The sequence below is a fragment of the Plecotus auritus genome (genome assembly GCF_963455305.1).
Source record: "Plecotus auritus genome assembly, chromosome: 1".
In the NCBI taxonomy this organism is placed as follows: domain Eukaryota; kingdom Metazoa; phylum Chordata; class Mammalia; order Chiroptera; family Vespertilionidae; genus Plecotus; species Plecotus auritus.
The window spans coordinates 142,666,221-142,689,793 of record NC_137770.1 but is presented as its reverse complement, the minus strand read 5'-3'; the positions used below and the strand labels follow the sequence as shown (position 1 = coordinate 142,689,793).

The 23,573-nt window shown below is 43.1% G+C and overlaps 1 protein-coding gene across 1 annotated transcript in view; it reads right to left on the bottom strand.

Annotated features, from left to right (window-relative positions):
- Nucleotides 1-23,573, bottom strand: part of LOC308241281 (uncharacterized protein C10orf67, mitochondrial) — a gene marked incomplete at both ends in the record, with an annotated part of 151,335 nt that overhangs the window by 24,643 nt on the left and 103,119 nt on the right. Inside the window, 2 exons of the mRNA XM_080654695.1 lie at nt 1,156-1,211; nt 13,568-13,655. Coding sequence (XP_080510821.1) covers nt 1,156-1,211; nt 13,568-13,655 — 144 coding nt within the window. The remainder of the gene's footprint in view (nt 1-1,155; nt 1,212-13,567; nt 13,656-23,573) is intronic.

Here is a 23,573-nt window from a genome sequence, read left to right as displayed (position 1 = left end):
ATTGCAGCTAAATATTGACTGATTAAATGTTTAATAGGGGAAAAATAATCTACCTACCGAAGAAGGATTATCACTTCCAGAAGATGTAGAATCTGATACCAAGTTCGTTTTAGACTGTACAAATAAAGGTTTTAATTTCTGAAAGACACAAAGGTATGTACTATGCTGTCAAAGGGAAATAATTATCAAATAAAATGAATGTAGAATGTTCTTCAGCTCTTAGTTAACCAAAATATGAAAACTATGTTCCTAACTTATTTGCTCAAATTATGGGTGAGAAAATCCTTTATTTTAAACCCATGGAATAGATCTTTTCCTTATTCAGGGTCCTCTGAGAGAAAATTCAAGAAAATATTTAAAAACTCAAAAATAATTAAGAACAGACAAATTGATGGGGGGCTGGGATTTGTTGTTTAATTGGCACAGAGTTTCAGTTTTATAAGCAAGAAGGGGTTCTGGGGATCTGTTCCACAACAATGTGAAAGTTCTTAAAATTACTGAACTGCACACTTAAAAATGGTTAAGATGGCAAATTTTATGGTATGTGCATTTTACTACAATTTTTAAAAAATCTTGAATAGGCTTTTTACAGAAGACTATCCAAGAATGGCCAATAAGCACACGAAAAGATGCTTAAGCACATTAATTATCATGGAAATACAAGTTAAAACTTCAGTAAGATAGTATTTTAGCATGGCTAAAATTTAAAAACTGACAATATCAAGTTGGTACCAATGTGGAGCAAAAGAAACTCTTAAACATTGCTGGTGGGAGAGCAAAATGATACAACTGCTTTGGAATATTGCAATTTCTTATAAAGTTAAATATACACACTCTTATGTCCCAGCCTGAGAGTTACAAAAACATATTTCACCAAATGACTTGTACAAGTATGTTTATAGCAACTTTTTTTTTTCAAAATAGCCATTAACTGGAAACAGCCCAGGTGCCCATCAACAAGAGAATGGAAAAACAAAGTATGGTTTATTCACTCAATAAAATACTATTTAGCATTACAAAGAAACAGTTGCTAAAGATACACACAATAGCATGGATGAATCTTAAAAGCACTATATGAATAAAATAAAAGACATAAAAGAATACACACTGTATGATTATATCTATATATACATTTTAAGAACAGGCAAAACTAACCTGTAGTGATAGAAATCAGAACAATGTTTGGCATGAGAATCTGGGTGAGCTACTATCTGGAAAGGGAAATGAGATTTTAGGGATGATTGAAATGTTCTATGCTTTCATTTGGGTGATGGCTACCCAGGTCACAAATCTTCAGAATGTTATATTTGTGTGTTTTACTATATAAAAATATACCTCAATATTAAGAAAATACAAAACCTTTCTTCCATAGCATTTATTCAAATATGTAATTTAAAGTTTGATGTTTCCTTATTAATGTCTATCTTTTCTACACTGTAGGTTATTTTAACCTCTGTGAGAAAAACAATTTATAAGACAGACCAGGCAGTGATCTTATGGAATATATAGTCTATAAAGGAGGGAACCATATTTGTCACGTATGCTACCTTATTCCCAGCACAGAGCATGGTGCTTGGTACATATTTTTACTCAATAAATATTTGTGGAGTGGATGAGTGACTAGAGTATAGGGAACCAAGGGAAATGTTAGTGTACCCCAAACTCATTCACTCACTCATCTCTCTCTTTCCCTCTCTTCCTTTTTTTCTTAAATACTAGAGGCCTGGTGCATGAATTTGTGCGTGGGTGGGGTCCAGCTGGCCCGCCCCAATTGGGGCCAATTGGAGCCAGGCCTGCCATAGGAGATTGGCCGGCCAGCCCTGCCCCCCATCCGGGGATGGGGCAGGCCAATCAGGGGCGGGGCCAGCTTGCGGGGAGGGGCTGCATGAGGTTGGGGGGTTGCCAATCAGGGTCCCTATCAGGCCGGTTGGTCACCTCAGTGCACGTCATAGTGACCGGGCCATTCTGGTCATTCTAATCATTCCAGTTGTTCTAGCATTTCGGTTGCTTGGCTTTTATATATATACTAGAGGCCCAGTGCATGAAATTCGTGCATGGCGGGGGAGGTCCCTCAGCCTGACCTGCACCCTCTCCAATCTGGGACCCCTCGGGGGACATCCCTTTTGCAATCCGGGACCACTGGCTCCTAATCACTCACCTGCCTGCCTGCCTGACCACCCCTAACCACTCTGCCTGCTTGCCTGATCACCCCTAACCACTCTGCCTGCCTGATGCCCCTAACTGCTCTCCCCTGCCAGCCTGATCCCCCTAACTGCTTTCCCCTGTCGGCCTGATCACCCCTAACTGCCTCTGCCTCGGCCCCACCACTGTAACTTTGTCCGGAAGGACGTCCGGAAAATGTCTGGTCTAATTAGCATATTACCCTTTTTTAATTAGTATAGATATATAGATATAGATTTGCTATCTACTCTGATGATTATCTCAACCACCTACATATGGTATGGATGTCAAGGTAAGGAGTCAGAGCCTGGAACCCCAGATAAGCAGTGACACATAGACATATTCTAAAGTCGATGGAGAACCATCCCACCTCCTTAGGAAGACAGATTGCATGAATATCTGAGGGCAGAGTCAAGATGATTCTCAAAAGAAATATGTGATCTATTAATGTGCCTGGACTGGTATAATTTTGAGATTTTATTTTTTTAATTACATTTTACATTCAATATTATCTTGTATTAGTTTCACATGTACAGCATAGTGGTTAGATAATCATATACTTTACAAAGTGTTCCCCCTAATATTTCTAGTACTCACCTGGCACCATGCATGGTTATTACAATACTATTAACTATGTTCTCTATGCTATAGCTTACATCCCTATGGTATAACTTTGATTTTAGAAGTCTGTTTGATAAAACTTAGGCAATTCACATTTAGAGAAAATTTTACCAGATAATCCTAAAACAAGCCTGATTTTGAGCAGCATAGCATTCTCATGGGTCATCTAATATTTTATTGTCCAGCTGATTAAATATCTAAAAAGAGGATTATTCCACTTGTAAGTTAGGTGAGAAAAGGAAAAGAAAGAGACTACATATATTCCTATCTATATAGACCAGTTTTGGAACATTTTAGGGCAATCAATTACTAAAATCTTTAGCAAGGTTCAGATTACTATATAAATGTATTTAAAAACTAGAATTAGCCCTAGCTGATTTATCTCAGTGGATAGAGCAACAGCTTCTGAGGACTGAAGGGTCCTGGGTTCAATTCTGGTCAAGGGCACTACCTAGATTGCAGGCTTGATCCCTGGCTCTAGTCAGGACGAGTACAAGGAGGCAACTAACAGATTTGTCTCTCTCACTTCGATGTTTCTTCTTTCTCTCCCTGTCCCTTCCACTCTCTCTAAAAATCAATGGAAAAATATCCTTGGGTGAGGATTAACAAACAAACAGACAAACAGACAAACAAACAAACAACCCTAGAATTAATGGTGGCATAGGTAAACATGGTACTCAGAACCTCCACAACCACATTGAAATCACTATTAAACTACAGAAAAACATCATTCAAAACCACCTGAAATCTAGCCAAACAGAAACCCTATAACTTAGGATATAAAGAAAAACCTACATCAAGACTAGTAGGAAGGACAAAGACACAGATGGCTGATCTCATACACACATGTGGCAGGTGAAAATCAGGAGAGAAATCTTGGAGGCAGAGAGGTTCCCCCGGAGGAGGGAGGCATCACAGTCCCACACCAGGCACCCTTACCACGGGTTCCAGTGCTGAGAAGAGAAGGCCTCATTACTTCCAGCTGTAAAAACCAGTAGGGATGGTAGCTCAGTGAGATGGATGGCTGCTGGAGTCCACAGTGTTTCTCTTAATTGTAACTTTTATATTATTTTTTAATTGCTTAATTTTATTGATTTTGCGAGAGAGAGAAAAGCATCAATTTGTTGTTCCACTTATTTATGTATTCATTGGTTAATTCTTGTATGTGCCCTGGCCAGGGATCAAACCCACAACCTGGGTGTATTGGGATAATGCTCTAATCAACTGAGTGCCTGACCAGGGCCCAGGTGTTCCTCTTAAAGGGCCCATGTATGAACTTGGACTCACTTAGTCTGAGCTCCAGCACTGGGAAGCAGTTCAAAAGGCACCAGGGACATACAGGAAGGAGCTGAATTGTCTGACTTCAGAATGATGGCTGGAGAACAGTTTTTTTACAGAGAGAATTGCTGGTAGAGACCATTGTTCCTTTTCTGAGCATCTAAGCAGGACCCTCCCTCCCCCCCTCCCCCCACCACACACACACACAGAGCAGGCACCATATCTGAGTTTCCATTAACCTGGTTAACACTGTTTGCCTGGCTGTGGTGATTCACTGAGACCTGGCCCCATCCAACTTGTGGGCCCATCCAAGCTTGCATTGGCCTTTCCATACAAATGCTCTTTATTGGCTCATTCTTTGGATTTTCCTAAAATCTCTTAAATAAGCAGTATCTAGCCTCTGCATACCTCGTATTTCTTGCTAAGTGGCCCTAGGCCTGGCACTAGAGGGAGCCAGCCTCAGTTTACAGCTTGGTCTCTCCTAGGCACTTCCAAGTCCAACACAAGTAGCAGCCATTTGCAGATTGCTCTGTAGCTTATACCTGGTGGCTCTGGGCCAGGCACAGGCAGTGGTTGACCTTAGCCTGCACCTCCTGGGAGGCCCCAGAGCCAGTAGTGCATCCAGTGAACAGCTTCATATCATACCAGGCTACAACTCAACCACCTCCATAAGCAACACACTCAAAGTGCAGACATGGCAGGCACCAAAGTCCCATGGAAGTGAGTCCTGGGGTCAGTTCCTGCACAGCAGCTTCTCTAAGTCTAAGCCAGTCCTTAAGTCGATCTGCCTATGGATCAATTCCTACCAGTGGGGTACCAACAGCAATCAAGGCTCATCTATAATGAGTGCACACAGCCAACACAGGGTGTGTGTGTGTGGGGGGGAGGGGTGTGCAAGCAGAGCAGCCAGCTCAAGTGACCTGGGAGGCTGTGCAATTGGGGCCTACAGAATATCTACTACATAAGGCCACTCTACCAAGACTGGGAGACATAGCAGCTATACCTAATACATAGAAACAAACACATGGAAGCAGGCAAAAATGAGGAGACAAAGAAATAGGTCCCAAATGAAAGAACAGGAGAAATCTCCAGGAAAAAAAAAAAAAAAAAAAAAACTAAACAAAATGGCAGCAAGCAAAATACCAGATACAGAGTTCAAAACAATGCTTATAAGGATGCTCAATGACCTCAGTGAGCACTTCAACAGCATAAAAAAGGACAAAGAAACCATAAAAAAGAACCAGTCGGAAATGAAGAATACAGTAACTGAAATGAAAAATATATTACAGTCCTAGCTAGCTTGGCTCAGTGGATAGAGTATTGGCCTGCAGACTGAAGGGTCAAGGGTTCAATTCTGGTCAAGGGCACATACCTCAGTTGCAGATCCTCCCCAGCCCGGGCCTGGATCAGGGCGTATGCAGGAGGCAACCAATCGATGTTTTCATCTCACATCAATATTTCTCTCTGTTTTTCCCTCTCTCTTCCATTCTATCTAAAAATTAATGAAAAAATATCGTTGGGTGTGGATTAAAAAAATATTACAGAGAATCAACAGTAATGTAGATGAAGCATAGGATCAAATCAGCAATTTGGAAGATAAGGGAGCAGAAAACATCCAATAAGAAGAGCAAAAAGAAAAAAGATTTAAAAAAATGAAGATAGTGTAAGGAGCCTCTGGGACAATTTCAAGCATATAAACATTCGCATCATGGGGATATTGAAAGGAGAAGAGAGAGAGAGAGCAAGAAATTGAAAACCTATTTGAAAATATAATGACAAAACCCCCATAACCTGGTAAAAAAGATATATATACCAGTCCAAGAATGCAGAGAGTCTCAAACAAGTCGAACCCAAAGAGGCCCACACCAAGACACATCATAATTAAAATGCCAAAGTTTAAAGACAAAGAGAGAATCTTAAAAGTAGCAAGAGAAAAGCCATTAGTTACCTACCAGGGCACTCCCATAAGACTGTCAGCTGATTTTTCATCAGAAACTTCACAGGTAAAAAGGGAGTGGCAAGGAGTATTCTGAGTGATGAAAAGTAAGGAACTACAACCAAGATTAATCTACCCAGCAAAGCTATCATTTAGAATCAAAGGACAGATAACAAGCTTCCCAGGCAAGAAAAAAATAATGGAGTTAATGACTATCCAACCAGTATTACAAGAAATGTTAAAGGTGGTTTTTTTTAAGAAGAAGAAGAAGGAGAAGGAGGAGGAGGAGGAGGAGGAGGAGGAGGAGGAGGAGGAGGAAGAGGAGGAGGAGCAGGAGGAGAAAGAGGAGGGGGAGAAGGAGAAGGAGAAGGAGGAGAAAGAGAAGGAAAAATGGCAGTGTATGTAAATGCAGTACTCACATCCTCCCATAACCACATAAAAATTACAACTAAACCAAAGAAATCTGGCAACTAGAGAATAAAGAAGAAGCCACATTGAGACTAGTAGGAGGGCCAGAGGTGTGGAATAAGCTGGTCTGACACCCATGTGTGACTTTTTTATTTTTAATCAGGAGAAATATCTTGGCTATGAAGGCTCCTGTGAGAAGCAAAGGGTCCTAGCCCCTGCCAGACCCCCAGCCCAGGGTTTCTGTGCTGGGAAAAGAAGTTCTCATAACTTCATAACTTCAGCCTGTAAAAACCAGCAGGGATTGTGGCACAGAAGGTTGCTGAAGTCCCAGGCAATTACTCTTAAAGGGCTGGTGCATGGGCTTACTTGAACTCACTCCCTCTGAGCCCCAGAGCTGGGGCAGCAGCTTGAAAGAATCCAAGGACATACAGGGAGACACTAAATTTTTTGGCATCAGAGCAAAAACTGGGAGACAGCTTTCTCCCAGAAAAAGTGCTGACAGAGGCCATTGTTCCTTTGCTGAGACCTCCCTGCCAGAGAATTGACAGGCAGTCGCCATATCTGAGACTCCATCAACCTGGCCCACACTTTTTACCCTTCCTGGTGACTCCTAGAAACTCCATCCCACTCAATCTGCAGCCCTGCCCGAGCTGTTTGTAGTGTCTTTTCCATGTGAATGGCCTGTCCTGGCTCAGGCTTCATACTTCCCTAAAAATCTCTTAGAAAAAGAGAAGCTGGCCTCAGTGTGTCCATACCTCTTGTTAACTGGTCCCAGGCCCAGCACTAGCAGCAGCCTGTGTTGATTCACAGCTTTGCCTCTTCTGGGCACCTCCAAGCCCAACAAAAGTAGCAGCCATCTGCAGATCACTCTGTAGCTTGTGCGGGGTGGCCCCAGGCAGAGCATAGGCAATAGCTGACTTTGCACCTCCAGGGAGGCCCCAGAGCCAGTACATCTGGCAGCCAGCTTCAGACAATACCAGATTACAACCCTACCACATTCACAAGTGACAAACTCAAGGGGAGTACTTAGTGAGCATTAAAGCCCCACTGAAGCAAGTCCTGCTGCATAGGGGTGTCTCCAGCACAGCAGCTCTTCTTCTGTAATTGCAGCTGGTCTGCACAGCTGATTGGCCTGTCCCTCCCAGTGATGCCAACATCAATCACTGGCTGAATTACCATAGGATAGGGCACACAGCCCACACAGGGGCATACCTGGAGTTCCCAGATGTTGAGCCACTGGGCCCTACAGGACATCTACTACATAAGGTCACTCTACTAATTCCAGGAGACATAGCAACTCTATTTAGTAGATAGAAGTAAACACAGGGAAGCAGCCAATATGCAAACAAAGAAACCTGTCACAAATGAAAAACAAACAAAAAAATAAACAAAAAAGAAACAGAAGAAATCTCCAGAAAAAGAACTAAACGAAATGGCAACAAGCAAAATACCAGATACTGAGTTCAAAGCAATGGGTATAAATATTCTCAAGGAACTTAATGAGAATTTCAAGGAGCCTAGTGAGAACATCAACAATATAAAAAAGGACTAGTTAGAAATGATGGATACACTAACTGAAATGAAGACTAATTTACAGGGATCAACAGTAGAAGAGAGAACACTGACAAATCAGTGATTTGGACTATGAGGAAGCAAAACAAAACAAAAAACACCCAATCAGAAGAGCAAAAAGAAAAAATAATCCAAAAATATGAAGATAGTGTAAGGAGCCTCTGGGACAACTTTAAGCATACCAACATTCACATAATAGGGGTGCTGGAAGGAAAAGAGAGGGAGAAAGAAATTGAAAACCTATTTGAAAAAATTACAGAAAACTCCCCTTACCTGGTAAAACAAATACACATACAAGTTCAGGAAGTGCAGAGAGTCCCAACAAGATGAACCCAAAGAGGCCCACAGCAATACACAGCGTAATTAAAACACCAAAGGTTAAAGATAAAGAGGGAATCTTAAAAGCAGCAAGAGAAAAGCAGTTACCTATAAGGGAGCTCCCATAAGACTGTCAGCTGATTTCTCAACAGAAACTTTGTAGTCCAGAAGGGACTGACCAGAAATATTTAAAGTGATGGAAAGCGAAGACCTACAGCCAAGATTACTCTACCCAGGGAAGCCATCATTTAGAATTGAAGGTCAGATAAAGAGCTTCACAGACAAAAAAAAAAAGCTAAAGGAGTTCATCACCACCAAACCAGTATTTTGTGAATTATTAAAGGGACTTCTTTAAGAAGAAGAAGGAAAAAAAAAAAAAAAAAAGGATCAAAATGTGAACAATAAAATGGCAATAAATACATATCTATCAACAATTGAATCTAAAAATCAAAATAAATGAACAAGAAATCTAATTAACATAAGCTAATGAATACAATAAAACAGACATGGAAACATGGAACATACATACATATACATATACATACATACATACTAGAGGCCTGGTGCATGAAAATTCATGCACTCGGGTGGGGGCGGGGGTCTCTCAGCCTGGCCTGCACCCTCTCACAGTCCAGGAGCCCTTGGGGGATTTCTGATGGCAGTCGGACATCCTTAGTGCTGCCACAGAGGCGGGAGAGGCTCCCACCACCACTGCTGTGCTTGCCAGCCATCAGCCTGGCTTGTGACTGAGTAGTGCTACCCCTGTGGGAGTGCACTGACTATCAGGGGGCAGCTCTGGCCTTGCCCCCCGTCACCCCACTGATGCCACCAGTGGCCTCCCTCTGTGGAAGGTGACTGGTGGGCTCATCAGGGGCTGGGGCTGGGGCTGGGGCTGGCTGGTGAGCAGCCAGCCCCGCCCCTGCTCACTCCTCTGCAGCCACCGGTTGCTGCCACCCCCCGCCCCCGATCACCATACCCTCCCTCTGTCTGCTGGCACCTGCCTTGGCTGGCCTGGCATCACCCACTCACTGGCCCTACCCCCCGCCAACCGGTCATTCTGCCTGCCGGGGTTCTTATTCCAGTATTACAAAGGGTTCAGCAATCTGGAGAAAGGCTGTGCATAGATTAAATAAGAGTCCAAAGATGAAAGATAATTTTGAAAGGCATTGGGGGTCAGAGGAGCTTCAGCTAAAGGAGCTAAAGTTCTAGTTCTCCTTGTCTCAGGACCCTTGCTTTTTATTAACACAATTTGTCCTAAGGCAAGGTGGAGATAATACACTTCAAAGGGTAGGGTACAGAAGCATTGTCAGATTGGGGAATAGCCTACAGCTGTTCAGGTGTTTGGCCAACAGGAGGCAATAACATGTAGATTAAGATGCCCTGAGCTGTCTAGCAGCAAACAATCATCCTATTCAGGTTTGGGGGAAGTGCCTTTTAGCCATTCCAACAGGTGATTACATATGTGACTCAGCCCTTGTTGAGCCCCCAAGTTTCATCAACTGTTTGATAAAACTCTTGTAATTATGACATGCTGGAATTGGCTTCCGGCAGCTGCCAACTGGTCAATTTGCAACCAGTCAACTAGGCTTTTATTATATTGGACTAGAGGCCCAGTGCACAATATTTGTGCACTGGGGGGGTTGTCCCTCAGCCCGGTGTGTGCCCTCCTCTCACAGTCTGGGAGCCCCATGATTGATCGCACCAGTGAGGTAGGCCCTGCCCACCCAGCTGGGGCTCTTCAAGAGATCATCCCAAAGAGGTAGGTCCTGCCCACCCAGCCGGAGCTACGCAATGAATTGCCCCCACAGAGGGAGGCCCTGCCACAGCTCGCTGGTTGGTGGCCTAGGCCTCCTTCTTTGGGGTGATTGTGGAGCCCCCTGATTGATTACCCCACTGGCTGGTGGCCTGGGCCTCCCTCTGCAGGGCGATCATGGGGCAATGGCCAGGCCCCTGACCAATCACAACGCACCCGCCTTGGCTGGCCTGGCACCAGTAGGTGTCATAGTGTGGTCATCCAGAAGGTCATTCTGCTGTTCAGTCATTTGGTCAGTTTGCATATTATGCTTTTATTATTATCGACTAGAGGCCTAGTGCACAACATTCATGCACTGGAGGGGTAGAGGTCCCTCAGCCTAGCCTGTGTGGGGAGTGGGCCTAAGCCAACAGTTGGACATCCCCCGTGGGGTCTTTATCCACCGCCGCTGGGCTCGCCAGCCATGAGCCCAGCTTCTGGCTGAGCAGTGCTCCCCCTGTGGGAGCACACTGACCATCTTGCAGCAGCTCCTGTGTTAAGCATCTGCCCCCTGGTGGTCAGTGCACATCATAGTGACCGGTTGTTCTGCTGTTCAGTCGATTTGCATATTAGCCTTTTATTACATAGGATATGCATCACCTATGAATAGACAATAGGGTGGTGAAAGCCTGGGGCAGGGTGTGAACTAGGTGGACGGGGGCAATGGGGAGGGGAGAAAGGGGAGTATCTGTAATACTCTCAATAATAAAGACTTAAAAAAGAAGAAATCAAATATATGAATAATAAAAATGGCAATAAATACGTATCTTTCAATAATTACTTTAAATGTAAATGGATTAAATGATCCAATCAAAAGACATTCAGTGACTGAATAAAAAACAAAACAAGACCTTTACATATGCTGTCTACAAGAAGACTCACTTCAGATTAAAAGACAACACAGACTGAAAGTGAAATAATAGAAGAAGATATTTCCTGAATATAGAAACAAATAAAAAAGCTGGGGGTAGCAAAAATAAATAAATAAATAAATAAATAAATAAATAAATAAATAAATAAATAAATAAATAAATAAAAAGGTGGGGTAGAAATTTTTATACCAGTCAAATTGGCTTTAAAACAAAGGCTATAACAAAAGATGAATAAGACCCAGCCAATGTGGCTCAGTGGTTGCACGTTGACCTATGAACATATGCCCAAGTTGCGGGCTTGATCCCCAGTGTGGGGCATGCAGGAGGCAGTTGATCAATGATTCTCTGTCATCATTTCTCTCTTTCTTTCTCTCTCTCTCTGTCTCTCTCCCTCTCTGAAATAATTTTTTTTTAAGAAAAGTGAAGAAGGACCCAGCAACTCCACTTTTGTGGTATTTATCTGAATAAACCTAAAACACTAAATAGAAAAGATATATACACATGTATATGTTTATTGCAGAATTATTTATAACTAGAGGCCTGGTGCATGAATTCATGCACGGGTGGGGTCTCTCCGGGTGGCCTGTGGGGACTGAGCTGAAACCTGCAGTCCAACGTCGCCTGCCACTCCTGCCTGCTGCTCCCGCTCATCCTGGCCCCGCTGCGCCTGCTGTGGGCTTGCACCGCTGCAGCAGCACTCGCCAGCCGTGAGCCCTGCATCTGGTGTCCGTCTCGAGGGTGGTAGCGGGGGCCGGGATGTGACTGGCCCTCTAGGCAGGCGGTGGAATGCCCTTGCCGGCCAGGGATCCGGACCCGTCCTGCCGATATTCGCGTTGGTTCTCAGGAACCACCTAGCAGCCGCTTTTACATCATTTCTTCCTTGCGGAGCATCTAGGGAGGGGGAGTGGCCGTGGTGCCTGAGGCCAACTTGCAGGAGGCCGGTGGTGCTGTTGGGATCATGCTGGTGGTGCCAGTCGGTCAGTGCCTGGCCTGTTCTCCGGAGACTGGACCTGTGGGACTACTGAGGGAGTGAGTGGCTGCCACTGGGCTGGTGGGCCGCCGGGATGGGTCGGTCAGCTGAGCAGTGCTTCTGCTGTGGGAGCACACTGACCACCAGGGGGTAGCTCCTGCATTGAGCATCTGCCCCCTGGTGATCAGTGCCAGTGATAGCCACTGGTCATTTGGTTGCTTAGGCTTTTATATATATAGATAGCTAAGATATGCAAGCAACCTAAGTGTCTATCAATAAATTAAGGGATCAAGAAGAAGTTTTCAGTGCATATATACAATTAAATATTACTCAGCATAAAAAAGAATGACATCTTACTATCTGTAACAATATAGATAGACCTAAGGGTATTATGCTTAGTGAAATAAGTCAGTCAGAGAAAGATAAATGTCAGATGATTTCACTTATATATGGAATCCAAAAAACAAAATAAACGAACAAGTAGAACAAAAACAGTCTCATAGATACAGAGAACATTTTGATAGATGGTTGCCTGATGGGAGAGGGTTTGTGGGGATGGGTGAAAAAGGTGAAGGGATTAATAAGTACAAATTGAAAGTTACAGAATAATCATGGGGATATAAAGTACAGCATAGGGAATATAGTCAAAAATATTTTAATAACTACATATGGTGTCAGATGGGTACAAGGTTTATTGGGGTGATTACTTCATAAGTTATATAAATGTCTAATCATGGGATTGTACACCTTGAACTAATATATTGTGTCAACTGTAATTTAAAAATTAAAAAACTCAAATTACTTCAATGTTACCTTGCCAATGGCTCTAAGTTCTTTGATCTCTTGCAGTCACTTAAGTTTAGAAAATAGTCTTAAAATGAAAAAAAAAAATTGAAAAAATTTAAAAGATAGTGATTTTAGATTGTAAGTCTCTTGAAGCAAGAGATCATATTTTATATGTTTTTTTGTTTTTTGTTTTTTGTTTTTTTGGTCCTTTCCCAGAAACTTTACTTGTCCCCAGAAAACTTCATATCATAGTATTTATAGCATGGTAATTTAGTTATTATTTGAAATTTATTAAACATATTTATATACTGGGCATCATTTACCTTTATAATTACAATCCTTAAATGAAATCATTAAGGTAACAGGTTAAAAATTAGTCTATGCTAGAATTGGGCTTTATTTACAAGTGACTTTTAGTATAAAAATGAATTCCAGGGTACTAGGGACAAATTCCTTAATCGCCTTTTTCCCTTTGGAAATGACTACTTGGATCTTGAGCTTTGATATTTCCAAACAGTCTTGCATGCCCACAAATGGTCAGACTGAGTTACTTCTTTACTAGAATGAGTCATCACTCTTCTGAAATTTTCACTTTACTCTATTATAGCTTAACTATATTGCATTGTAACAATTTATTTACACATCTGTATCTCACCCCAAATTGAGCTATTTGGGTTCAGACCCTCATCTTATGCCCTTAGTATCAAGAAGAATGACTGTCAGGTATTATCTCCAAGCCTGTAATGGCAGGGGTTCAAGAAATGTTAAATAAGAACAGAAAGACATATGCAGATATCAAAGAAACATACCATCTAAACATCATATGTACTTACAACATAATTAAAGGATGTATCAGCAACCACTGCAAACTGACGGTACAATGTGTGCCTAGTAAACATCTCATTCTTAAGGATGTGAAAACTGGGGGAAAAAAGCAACAGTAAAATTAGAATATGTAGAAATCATAGGATAAAGCAAATCAGTATGATGTTTATGTAGTTAGGAACTAAAATTCTCAGTGTTAGAGCAAAAAAAAAATAAAATATGAGTATGAACTGATTTATTCTTTTATTTTTAAAATTACATATTTTCCAGCTTTGAGAGACACTGAAGCAATGGCAATACCATTTCAATGAGCCACCTGAGGGCCCAGGGTATGGTTTTAAAACATTTCTCCCTAAAATGAATCAGGGCATTTTTCAGAAATGGCTCTTTCTAGAACTAAAGCAATAAATATACAAGATGAACCTGGAGCATTTTATTGTTAAGGGAGTCATAAAAAATTACGTAAAACACACACCACAGAGTTGTTAATTTTAAAGGACTCCAATTAACTTAAGATTGGAGAAATTAAGCATAAAAATAATGATTATAATGTATTGAAGCAAACTTATATATTAAAACCTTAAGAAATTCTCAGTTTATCTATATGGCAAATAATGCTAAAATTAGGAGATTCACTATCAAGAAAGCATGCTCTGTAGAGGAAGCCAAGTGTATGCCGGACAACCTTTGGCAAGCTAGTAGGAAGAAAAAAATTACAGTATTCAGTCACACAAGGCGCTCTTAGAAGAGATTTCGGTTTGTGACTCATGGATCAAAACCACTATGAGGTACCACTACAGAGTTATAAGGTTGACTAAAGCCAAAAAGACAGACAGCAAATGTTGAAAAGGACAGAGAGAAATTGGAACCCTCATTTGGTGTGGAATTGTAAAATGGTATAGCCACTTTGGAAAACAGTTTGGTAGTTCCTCAAAATGGTAAACAGAATTATCATGTGACCCAGTAATTCCTTGCTATGTGTATACACAAGAGAATTTAAAACATATGTTCACACGAATGTTAATAGCAGCATTATTTATAGTAGCCAAAAAGTGGAAATAATTCAAATGTCTAATAAAGAATGCATAAAAATGTGGCATAATCATACAATAAAATATTATTTGGCAGTCAAAAGTAGCAGAGTACTGATGTATTTTACAACATAGAGGAACTTGGAAACATGCCAAGTGAAAGAAGCTAGTCACAAAAGGCCACATATTTTATGATTCCACTTATATGAAATGTCCAGAATAGGCAAATCCTTAGTAACAGAAAACAGATTAGTGGTTGTTAGTGGTTGACAGGAAGGGGGATGGGAGGCAACTGCTAATGGGTATGGAGTTCCTTTTCGGGTTGATAAAAATGTTCTGATTTAGAAAGTGGTAATGGTTGCCCAACTCTGAATACACCAAATCCACATTTTAAAAAGGTAATTTTATGGAATGTAAACTATGTATCAATAGTTATTATACAGTAAGTTACTGTGTATGCTAAAAATGGAATCCTATGAATAAAAAAGAAAGAAAAAAGTAGAGTAACAAACAAGAACTTTAATATCATTATAATCTATACTAAAAAAAAGAGTAATATGCTAATTACAGGAGAACTTCCGGAGACCTTCCAGACGTCATTCTGGACAAAGCCAGGGGCTTGGCCGGCTTGCAAAGTGGCCCCAAACGGCAATCAGCCCCTCGCCCAGGCTGGCCATGCCCCCAGTGGGGACCCCAACCCTGAAGGGGGTGTGGCCAGCCTGAAAACAGCCCTCAGCCCCTCGCCCAGGCTGGCCACACACCCCCGCCGGGACCCACACCCCAATGGGGGCGAGCCAGCCTGCAAACAGCCATTAGCCCCTTGCCCATGCTGGCCACGCCCCCCAGCAGGGACCCTCACCTCAGTGGAGTTGTGGCCAGCCTGCGAACGGCCCTTAGCCCCTCACCCAGGCCAGCCCCACCCCCCAAGGGGACCCCCACCCTGATCCGGGAGCCCTTTCAGGGCAGACTAGCCAGCCCGACCCATGCACCAGACTAGACCAATAAAAGGGTAATATGCTAATTAGACCGGGAGACCTTCTGGGAGACTTTCTGGATGTCCTTCCAGATAAAGCCATGGTGGTGGGGCCAAGGCAGAGGCAGTTAGGGGCGGTTAGGCTAGGAAGGGAGGGCAGTTGGGAGCGAGCAGGCTGGCGGGGGCAGGGGGGGGGAGTTGGGGGCAAGCAGGCCGGCAGTGGAGGGCAGTTGGGGGTGATCAGGCTGGCAATGGGGGGCAGTTGGGGGCGATCATGCCAGCAGGTGCAGCAGTTGGGGGCGATTAGGCTGGCAGGGGGGCAGTTGGGAGTGAGCAGGCTGGCAGTGGAGGGCAGTTGGGGGCAATCAGGCTGGTGGGGGGCAGTTGGGGGCAAGCAGGCTGGCAGGGGTCAGTTGGGGGTGAGCAGGCTGGTGGGGGGCACAGTTGGGAGCAAGCAGGCCAGCAGGGGGACATTTGGGGGCAATCAGGCCGGTGGGGGGCAGTTGGGGTGAGCAGGATGGCAGGGGGGCAATTGGGGGTGATCAGGCCATTGGGGGGCAGTTGGGGGTGAGCAGACTGGCAGGGGGGCAGTTGGGAGCGAGCAGGCTGGTGGGGGGGTAGTTGGGGGTGAGCAGGCCTGCAGGCAGAGTGATTAGGGGCGATCAGGCAGGTAGGCAGGTGAGCCAGCTTAGGAGCCAGCGGTCCCAGATTGCAGGAGGAATGTCCAACTGCCAGCTTAGGCCAGATCAGGCCTAAACCGACAGTCGGACATCCCCTGAGGGTTTCCAGATTGGAAAGGGTGCAGGCTGGGCTGAGGAACAACCCCATGCATGAATTTCGTGCACCGGGCCACTAGTAAACATATAAAAGAAAATACAGAAGGAGGGAATCAGGATGGTGGCATAGGTAAACGCCTGTACTCACTGCCTCCCACAACCACATCAAAATTACAACTAAAATACAGAGCAACTACCATCCAGAACCACCAGAAAGCTGGCTGAACGGAAGTACTACAACTAGAAAGGTAAAGAAGAAAGCACACTGAGACTGGTAGGAGGTGCGGAGGCCCAGAAAGGGCTGGTCTGGCACCCGGGTGAGCCGCTTTTTTAATCCAGAGGGAGATCACCTCTATGAAGGTCCCCTGGAGAAGTGAGGGGTCCCAGCCCCACACCAGACCCCCAGCCCAGACCTGGGGAAAGAAGTCCCTATGGGCAGTAAGAACTACGGACTGTAAAAACCAGTGCGGATTGGGGCTGAGTGACACGCAGGCTGCTGGAGACCCAGCTGCTCCTCTTAAAAGGCCGGCACCATGAACTGAATTTACAAGCTCCTGCATCCTCTGAGCTCCAGTGCCGGGGGAGGCTCTGGGGGACCCAGACACATACGGGGAGAAACTGGACTGTCTGGCATCGAGGCAGGAACTCCGGGGCGGCTTTCTTCCAGACAGAGGTGCTCACAGTGGTCATTGTTCCCATGCTGGGACCTCCCCGGTGCAGGGCTGACTGGCAGCCATTTATGTTTGCTCCGCCCTGGTGATTACCCCAAACCTCGCCCCACCGAATTTACATCCCCACCCAAGCTGTGCTCAATGGCTTTTGCATATGAATGATCTGTCCTTTCTCAGGCTAAAAATCTATCAAACAAGCTGCAGCTGGGTCAGGGAGCACCAAACCTATCAATATAAGGCCCAAGACCTGGCACCAGCACCAGCCTGCCTTGCTTCACAGCTGGGCCTCGTCTGGGCATTTATAAACCTGATACAAAGAGGAGGAATCTGCAGATCTTTCTGTAGCTCCTGCTGGCTGGCTCCAGGCAGTGGCTGACTTTGCACCTCCTTGGAGACCCAAGAGCCAGTGTACCCAGTGGTCAGTGTGAGACTATACCAGATTACAACTCTTCACATCTGTACGTGACACACTCAAGGGGCAGATTCATGAGCACCAAAGCCCCACTGAAGCAAGTCCTTCTCCATAAGGGTATCTCCTGCACAGCAGCTCTCCCACTGTAGTCGCAACTGGTCCCCACAGCCAATTGGCCTGGAGGTCAATTCCTCCCAGTGACACCAACAGCAATCAAGGCTCAACTACAACAAAACTGTGCACACAGCCCACAAAGGGGTGCATCAAAAGTGTACGCCTCAGGTGACTGGGGAGGCTGAGCCACTGGGCCCTATAGGACACCTACTACACAAGGCTACTCTATCAACTCAAGGAGACTTAGCAGCTACCTAATACATACAAACAAACATAGGGAAGCAGCCAAAATGCAGAGACCAAGAAACATGTCACAAATGAAAGAAATGAAAGGAAGCAAAGTGCTAGATATTATAGTTCAAAATGACAGTTATAAGGCTACTCAGAATCTTCTAGAAACCTCTGAGGAACTTAGTGAGACTTTCAAGGATCTTAGTGAGAATGCCAAAAAAATGGAAAAAGACCCAGTCAGAAATTAAGCATACACTGACTGAAATAAAGAATAATATACAGGGATTTAACAGTAGACTATAGGATCCTGAGATTCAAATCAATGATTTAAAATATGAGGAAGCAAAAGATACTCAATCAGCAGAGCAAAAAGAAAAAAGAATCCAAAAATATAAAGATAGTGTAAGGAGCCTCTGGAACAACTTCAAGCATACCAACATTGGAATTATGGGGTTGCCAGAAGAAGAGAGAGAGCAAGATATTGAAAACCTATTTGAAGAAATAATGACAGAAAACTTCCCCTACCTGGTGAAAGAAATAGACTTACAAGTCCAGGAAGCACCGAGAACCCCAAACAAGAGGAATCCAAAGAGGACCACATCAAGACACATCATAATTGAAATGCCAAGGGCAAAAGACAAAGAGAGAATCTTAAAAGCAGCAAGAGAAAAACAGTTACCTACAAGGGAGCGCCCATACGACTGTCAGCTGATTTCTCAACAGAAACTATGCAGACCAGAAGGGAATGGCAAGAAATTTTCAAAGTGATGAATAGCAAGAACCTACAACCAAGATTACTCTACCCAGCAAAGCTATCATTTAGAATTGAAGGTTAGATAAAGAGCTTCCTAGACAAGAAAAAGCTAAAGAAGTTCATCACCACCAAACCAGTATTATATGAAATACTGAAGGGTATTCTTTAAGAAGAGGAGGAAGAAGAAATAGATAAAGATAAGAAATATGAACAACAGCCCTAGCTGGTTTGGCTCAGGGGACAGAATGTCAGCCTGTGGACTGAAGGGTCCCAGGTTCGATTCCAGTCAAGAGCACATGCCCAGGTTGTGGGCTTGATTCCCAGTGGGTGGCGTGCAGGAGGCATCCAATCAATGATTCTGTCTCATCATTGATGTTTCTATCTCTCTCTCCCTCTCCCTTACTCTCTGAAATCAATTTAAAAAATCAATAAAAATATATTTAAAAAAAGAAATATGAACAACAAAATGACAACAAATACATATCTATCAACAATTGAATTTAAAAATCAAATGAATGAAAAATCTGATGAAAAGAATAAACTGGTGAATGGAATAGAATCAGGGGGATGGAAATGGAACAGGCTGATGATTCTCAGAGGGAAGGAGGTGTTTGGGGGGCGTGCAGGAAAAGATTAGACAAAGATCTTATATGCGTGTATGCATTACCTATGGACACAGACAATACGGTGGCGAGGGCCTGGGGTGGGGCGGGACCTGGGTGGAGGGGAGCTATTGGGGGCGGGGGGGAGAGGGACATCTGTAATAATCTCAACAATAAAGATTAATTTAAAAAAAGAAAATAGAGGAAAAGATCAATAAAATAGACAAAAAATTGGGAATTTCAGTAGAGAAATTGAATTGATTTTTTTTTCAAAAAAAAGTAACCAGCCCTAGCCGGTTTTGCTCAGTGAATAGAGTGTTGGTCCTGGGTTGTATTCCAGTCAAGATCATGTACCTTGGTTGCCAGGCTGTATCCCCATCCCTGGTCAGGGTGCATGCTTGAGGCAACCAGTCAACGTGTCTCTTTCACATTAATGTCTCTCTTTCTCTCTGTCTTTTCCTCTCCTTTCCATTCTCTCTAAAAATCAATGGAGAAATATCCTTGGGTGAGGATTAATAAAACAAAACAAAATAAAAAAGAGAAAGAGAAATCATCTTAGAACTGAAAACACCATATATAATATTAAGAACTCCATAGATGTGCTAAATAGCAGAATGGATATAACAGAACACGGGATTATTAATCTCAAAAGCAGATCAATTAAAAAATATACAGAAATGAAGCAAAGTGAGAAAAAAAGGCAAGCGCATAAGAGACAATGGGTAACAGTGAAAAGGAACAACATACATATAATTAGAATCCAAGAAAAGGCGAGAAAGAGGCAGGAGTAATATATGGGAAGATAATAGCCAAGAATATTCCAAAACTCAGGAAAGACATTAACCCATAGATTCAAGAGCCAGACAGGATAAATCAAAGGAACTATACCTAGGCACCTCATTATAAAACCAATGGAAACCAAAGACAAAGAGACAATCTTAAAGAACCCAGACATGGAGAAACACATTACCTTCAAAGGAGCAACAAGACTGAGTGCTGATGTCTCACCAATAACAATGGAAGCCAACATTCCATGCACTGGTACCATTAACATGCCAAAGCATATAACTGCCAATACAGAAATCTATACTGAGAGAAAATATTCTTCAACAATGAAAGTAAAATAAAGACATCTTCCTATAAAGAAAACCTGACAGAATTATTTGCCAGCAAACCTATATTAACAGAAAAACTAAAGAGCTGTTCAGACAGGAGGAAAATTATACTAGATGGAAACACATGAAACACATTAAAAGCAAAAGAAATGGAGGCTTAACAAAGAGTAAAAATATGTGTTAATGTAAGTGAATATTGACTATGCCAAACAATAATCATAATGTCCAATAAAATAAAAATTTATAGGAAATTACAATGAAAATGTAATTGAGTTAAATTGAGTTAAAATAGTCTAAGGTTCTAAAATTCTTGGGGAAGTTGGATCAAATGGAGAGTCATAGAAGACTTATATGTGAAGAATGTAGATTGAAGTTTCAAAAATAGAAAAGAGTAAATAACTAACAAGTTAATGGAAGAAAACATGAAATAAAAATAAACTGATTGGTCCAAAAAAAGAGAAAAATAATCAGGTTAGCTAAATAGAAAGCAATATATTGCCCTGACCGGTGTTAGTGTGTCAGCCTGCACACCAAAGGGTTGCAGGTTCATTCCTGGGGCCCGGTTGGGGCATGTAGCATGTGTGAGAGGCAACCAATCGATGTGCCTCTCTCAAATTTCTCTCTTCTCTCTCTCTCTCTCTCTCTCCTCCCTGCCCCCTCTTTTCCTCCCTCTTCCTGTCTTCCACTCTCTAAAAATCAATGCAAAAAAATATCCTCAGGTGAAGATTAACAAAAAGAAAAGAGAGAAAACAATATGTTAGATGCAAACCTAACTCTATCAGTAATTTCACTAAATGTAAATGAATGAATTATGCCAATGAAATAAAAGATTGGCAAAATATATTTAAAATCTAATTATGCAGCTTACAAGAGACATATTTAAATATAAAAATAAGATAGGTTGATTTTAAAAAGCTGGAAAAAGTGCATCATGCAACCTTAACTGAAGAATAGTGATATAGTTATAATATTAGAAGAGGAGACATTAAGCCAAGAAGCATTATAGAGATAAAGAGAATATCTGTCTCATAATGACACATATGAACGATAACTTCACAGGAAAATATCGGAATTCTAAATTTGTAGGTATCTAGCAACATAGCTATAAATTATTTAAAACAAAAATTGACAGAACTAAAAGGAGAAATAAAGAAATCTGTAAACATAGTGGGGAATGTAATACTCCTCCCTCAATAGTAACTGCAGCAAAAAATCAGGAGATTTTTGAAATAAATAGTAACACTGAGAAACTAATTCTTAACAAGGTTGATGAATAAAAAAGAAAACACAAATTATTAGTATCAGAAATTAAAAAGGAAAAGAGTAGATGAGTTATAAAATTAATCACAAGTACACAAAGAAAGATTTGAATTTATTCTGAAGTTTAACTGAGTTGAGACAATGTACAGAGATGCTGTGTGGATCTGTGTCTAGAGTAAGCTGTCATCTAACAACTTGTTTAGTGATACTCATAGAGTAAGTAGCATGGGCATCCATCCTGAAAACCTCATAAATCTTGTGTGGCCAACAGTTTAAAAAAATCAGTGAAAATTCCATAAAAAAGACAACATAAATTATGAAAATTATTAGAAGAATCAGGAACTCTGAGTATCTCATTATCTATTTAAAAAAATAAATGTTATTTAAAACTTCCCCCAAGGGAATGAAAAACATTAGAGTCAGATAGTGGTTACCCTAGGGCAGGGGTGGGCAAACTTTTTGACTCGAGGGCCACAATGGGTTCTTAAACTGGACCGGAGGGCCGGAACAAAAGCATGGATGGAGTGTTTGTGTGAACTAATATAAATTCAAAGTAAAGGAGCGGAGGGGAGAGCAAGAGAACCCTCCGCTCTTTCGGCTCCGCAGGCCGGATAGAACAGCCGAACGGGCTGGATCCGGCCCGCGGGCCGTAGTTTGCCCACGGCTGGAATAGGGATATTTGTCCATTGATTATTTTATTTTATTTTATTTTTAGACAGTGGAAGGGGATGGGAAAGACACAGAGAGAGAAACATTGATGTGAGAGAGAAAAATCAATTGATTGCCTCCAGACCCAGGAATTGAGCCTGCAACCTAGGTATGTGCCTTTGTCTGGAATTAAACCTGGGAACGTACAGTTAGCAGGCTGATGCTTTATCCACTGAGCGAAACCAGCTAGGGCTCTATTTTTAACTTTTTAAAGACCCTCCATACTGTTTTCCCCTGTGGCTGAAGCAATTTACATTCCCACTAACAGTACACAAGTGTTCTGTTTTCTCCACATCCTTGACAATACTTGTTAGGATTGTTTTATTTATTTATGGATGATGGCCATTCTAATAGGTGTGAGATGATACCTTATTGTGATTTTGATTTGCATTTCCCTGATGATTAATGATTTTGAGCATCTCTTCATGTACTTGTTCGCCATCTGTATGTCTCCTTTGGAAAAATGTCCATTCAGTTCCTCTGCCCATTTTATAATTGTACTAGAGGCCTGGTGCATGAAATCACTGCATGGGTGGGGTCCCTCTGCCTGGCTGGTGATCAGGGCCCATCAGGGCCGCCCAGTCCTGATCAGGACTGATCTGGGCCAGTGGCCGGGGAGTGACTGTGGGAGGGACCACGGGAGGGCTCCAGGGTGTGTCTGGCCCCGTCTCGCCAGTCTCAATCAGCTGGACCCCAGCATCAAGCTAACCTACCAGTCGGAGCATCTGTCTTTTGGTGGTCAGTGCACGTCATAGGGACTGTTCGACCGACTGCTCGGTGGGACACTTAGCATATTTGGCTTTTATATATATAGACTAGTGGCCCAGTGCACAAAATTTGTGCACATTAAAAGGGAATTAATTAGAGGAAATATTTTAATATTGCTATTTGCCCTTTCTCTATAATAGAAGTGTCAGAGATGAGAGAAAATTAGTAAAATATATATGAAAATCTTCCTTCTGTTAGCGTCTGGGGCGTGCTGTGGGACCCAGAGTCAAGTCTCCGCCCACCTGCGTGTGCCTCGAAATCGTGCAAGACTCAGACCCGGCCACCCCCAGCGCCATTGGGCAAGATCCAGAACTGGCCGGCCCCACCCCTGTCAAGCCCTGCTGGGCGGGGGATGCAGCCTCAGGTCCCCTGGCCTGGAGCCAGGAGGGGGGCACAGTCTCAGGTCCCCTGTCAAGCCCCACTGGGTGGGGGGCACAGCCTCAGGTCCCTGGCACACCCTCAGGTCCCCCAACCTGGCGCTGGGTGGGGGTGTGGCCTGAGGTCCCCTGGCTCAGCACCAGGATGGGGGGCATGGCCTGAGGTCCCCTGGCCCCAGGTGGGGGGTGCAGCTTGAGGTCCCCCGGCCTGGCGCTGGGGCA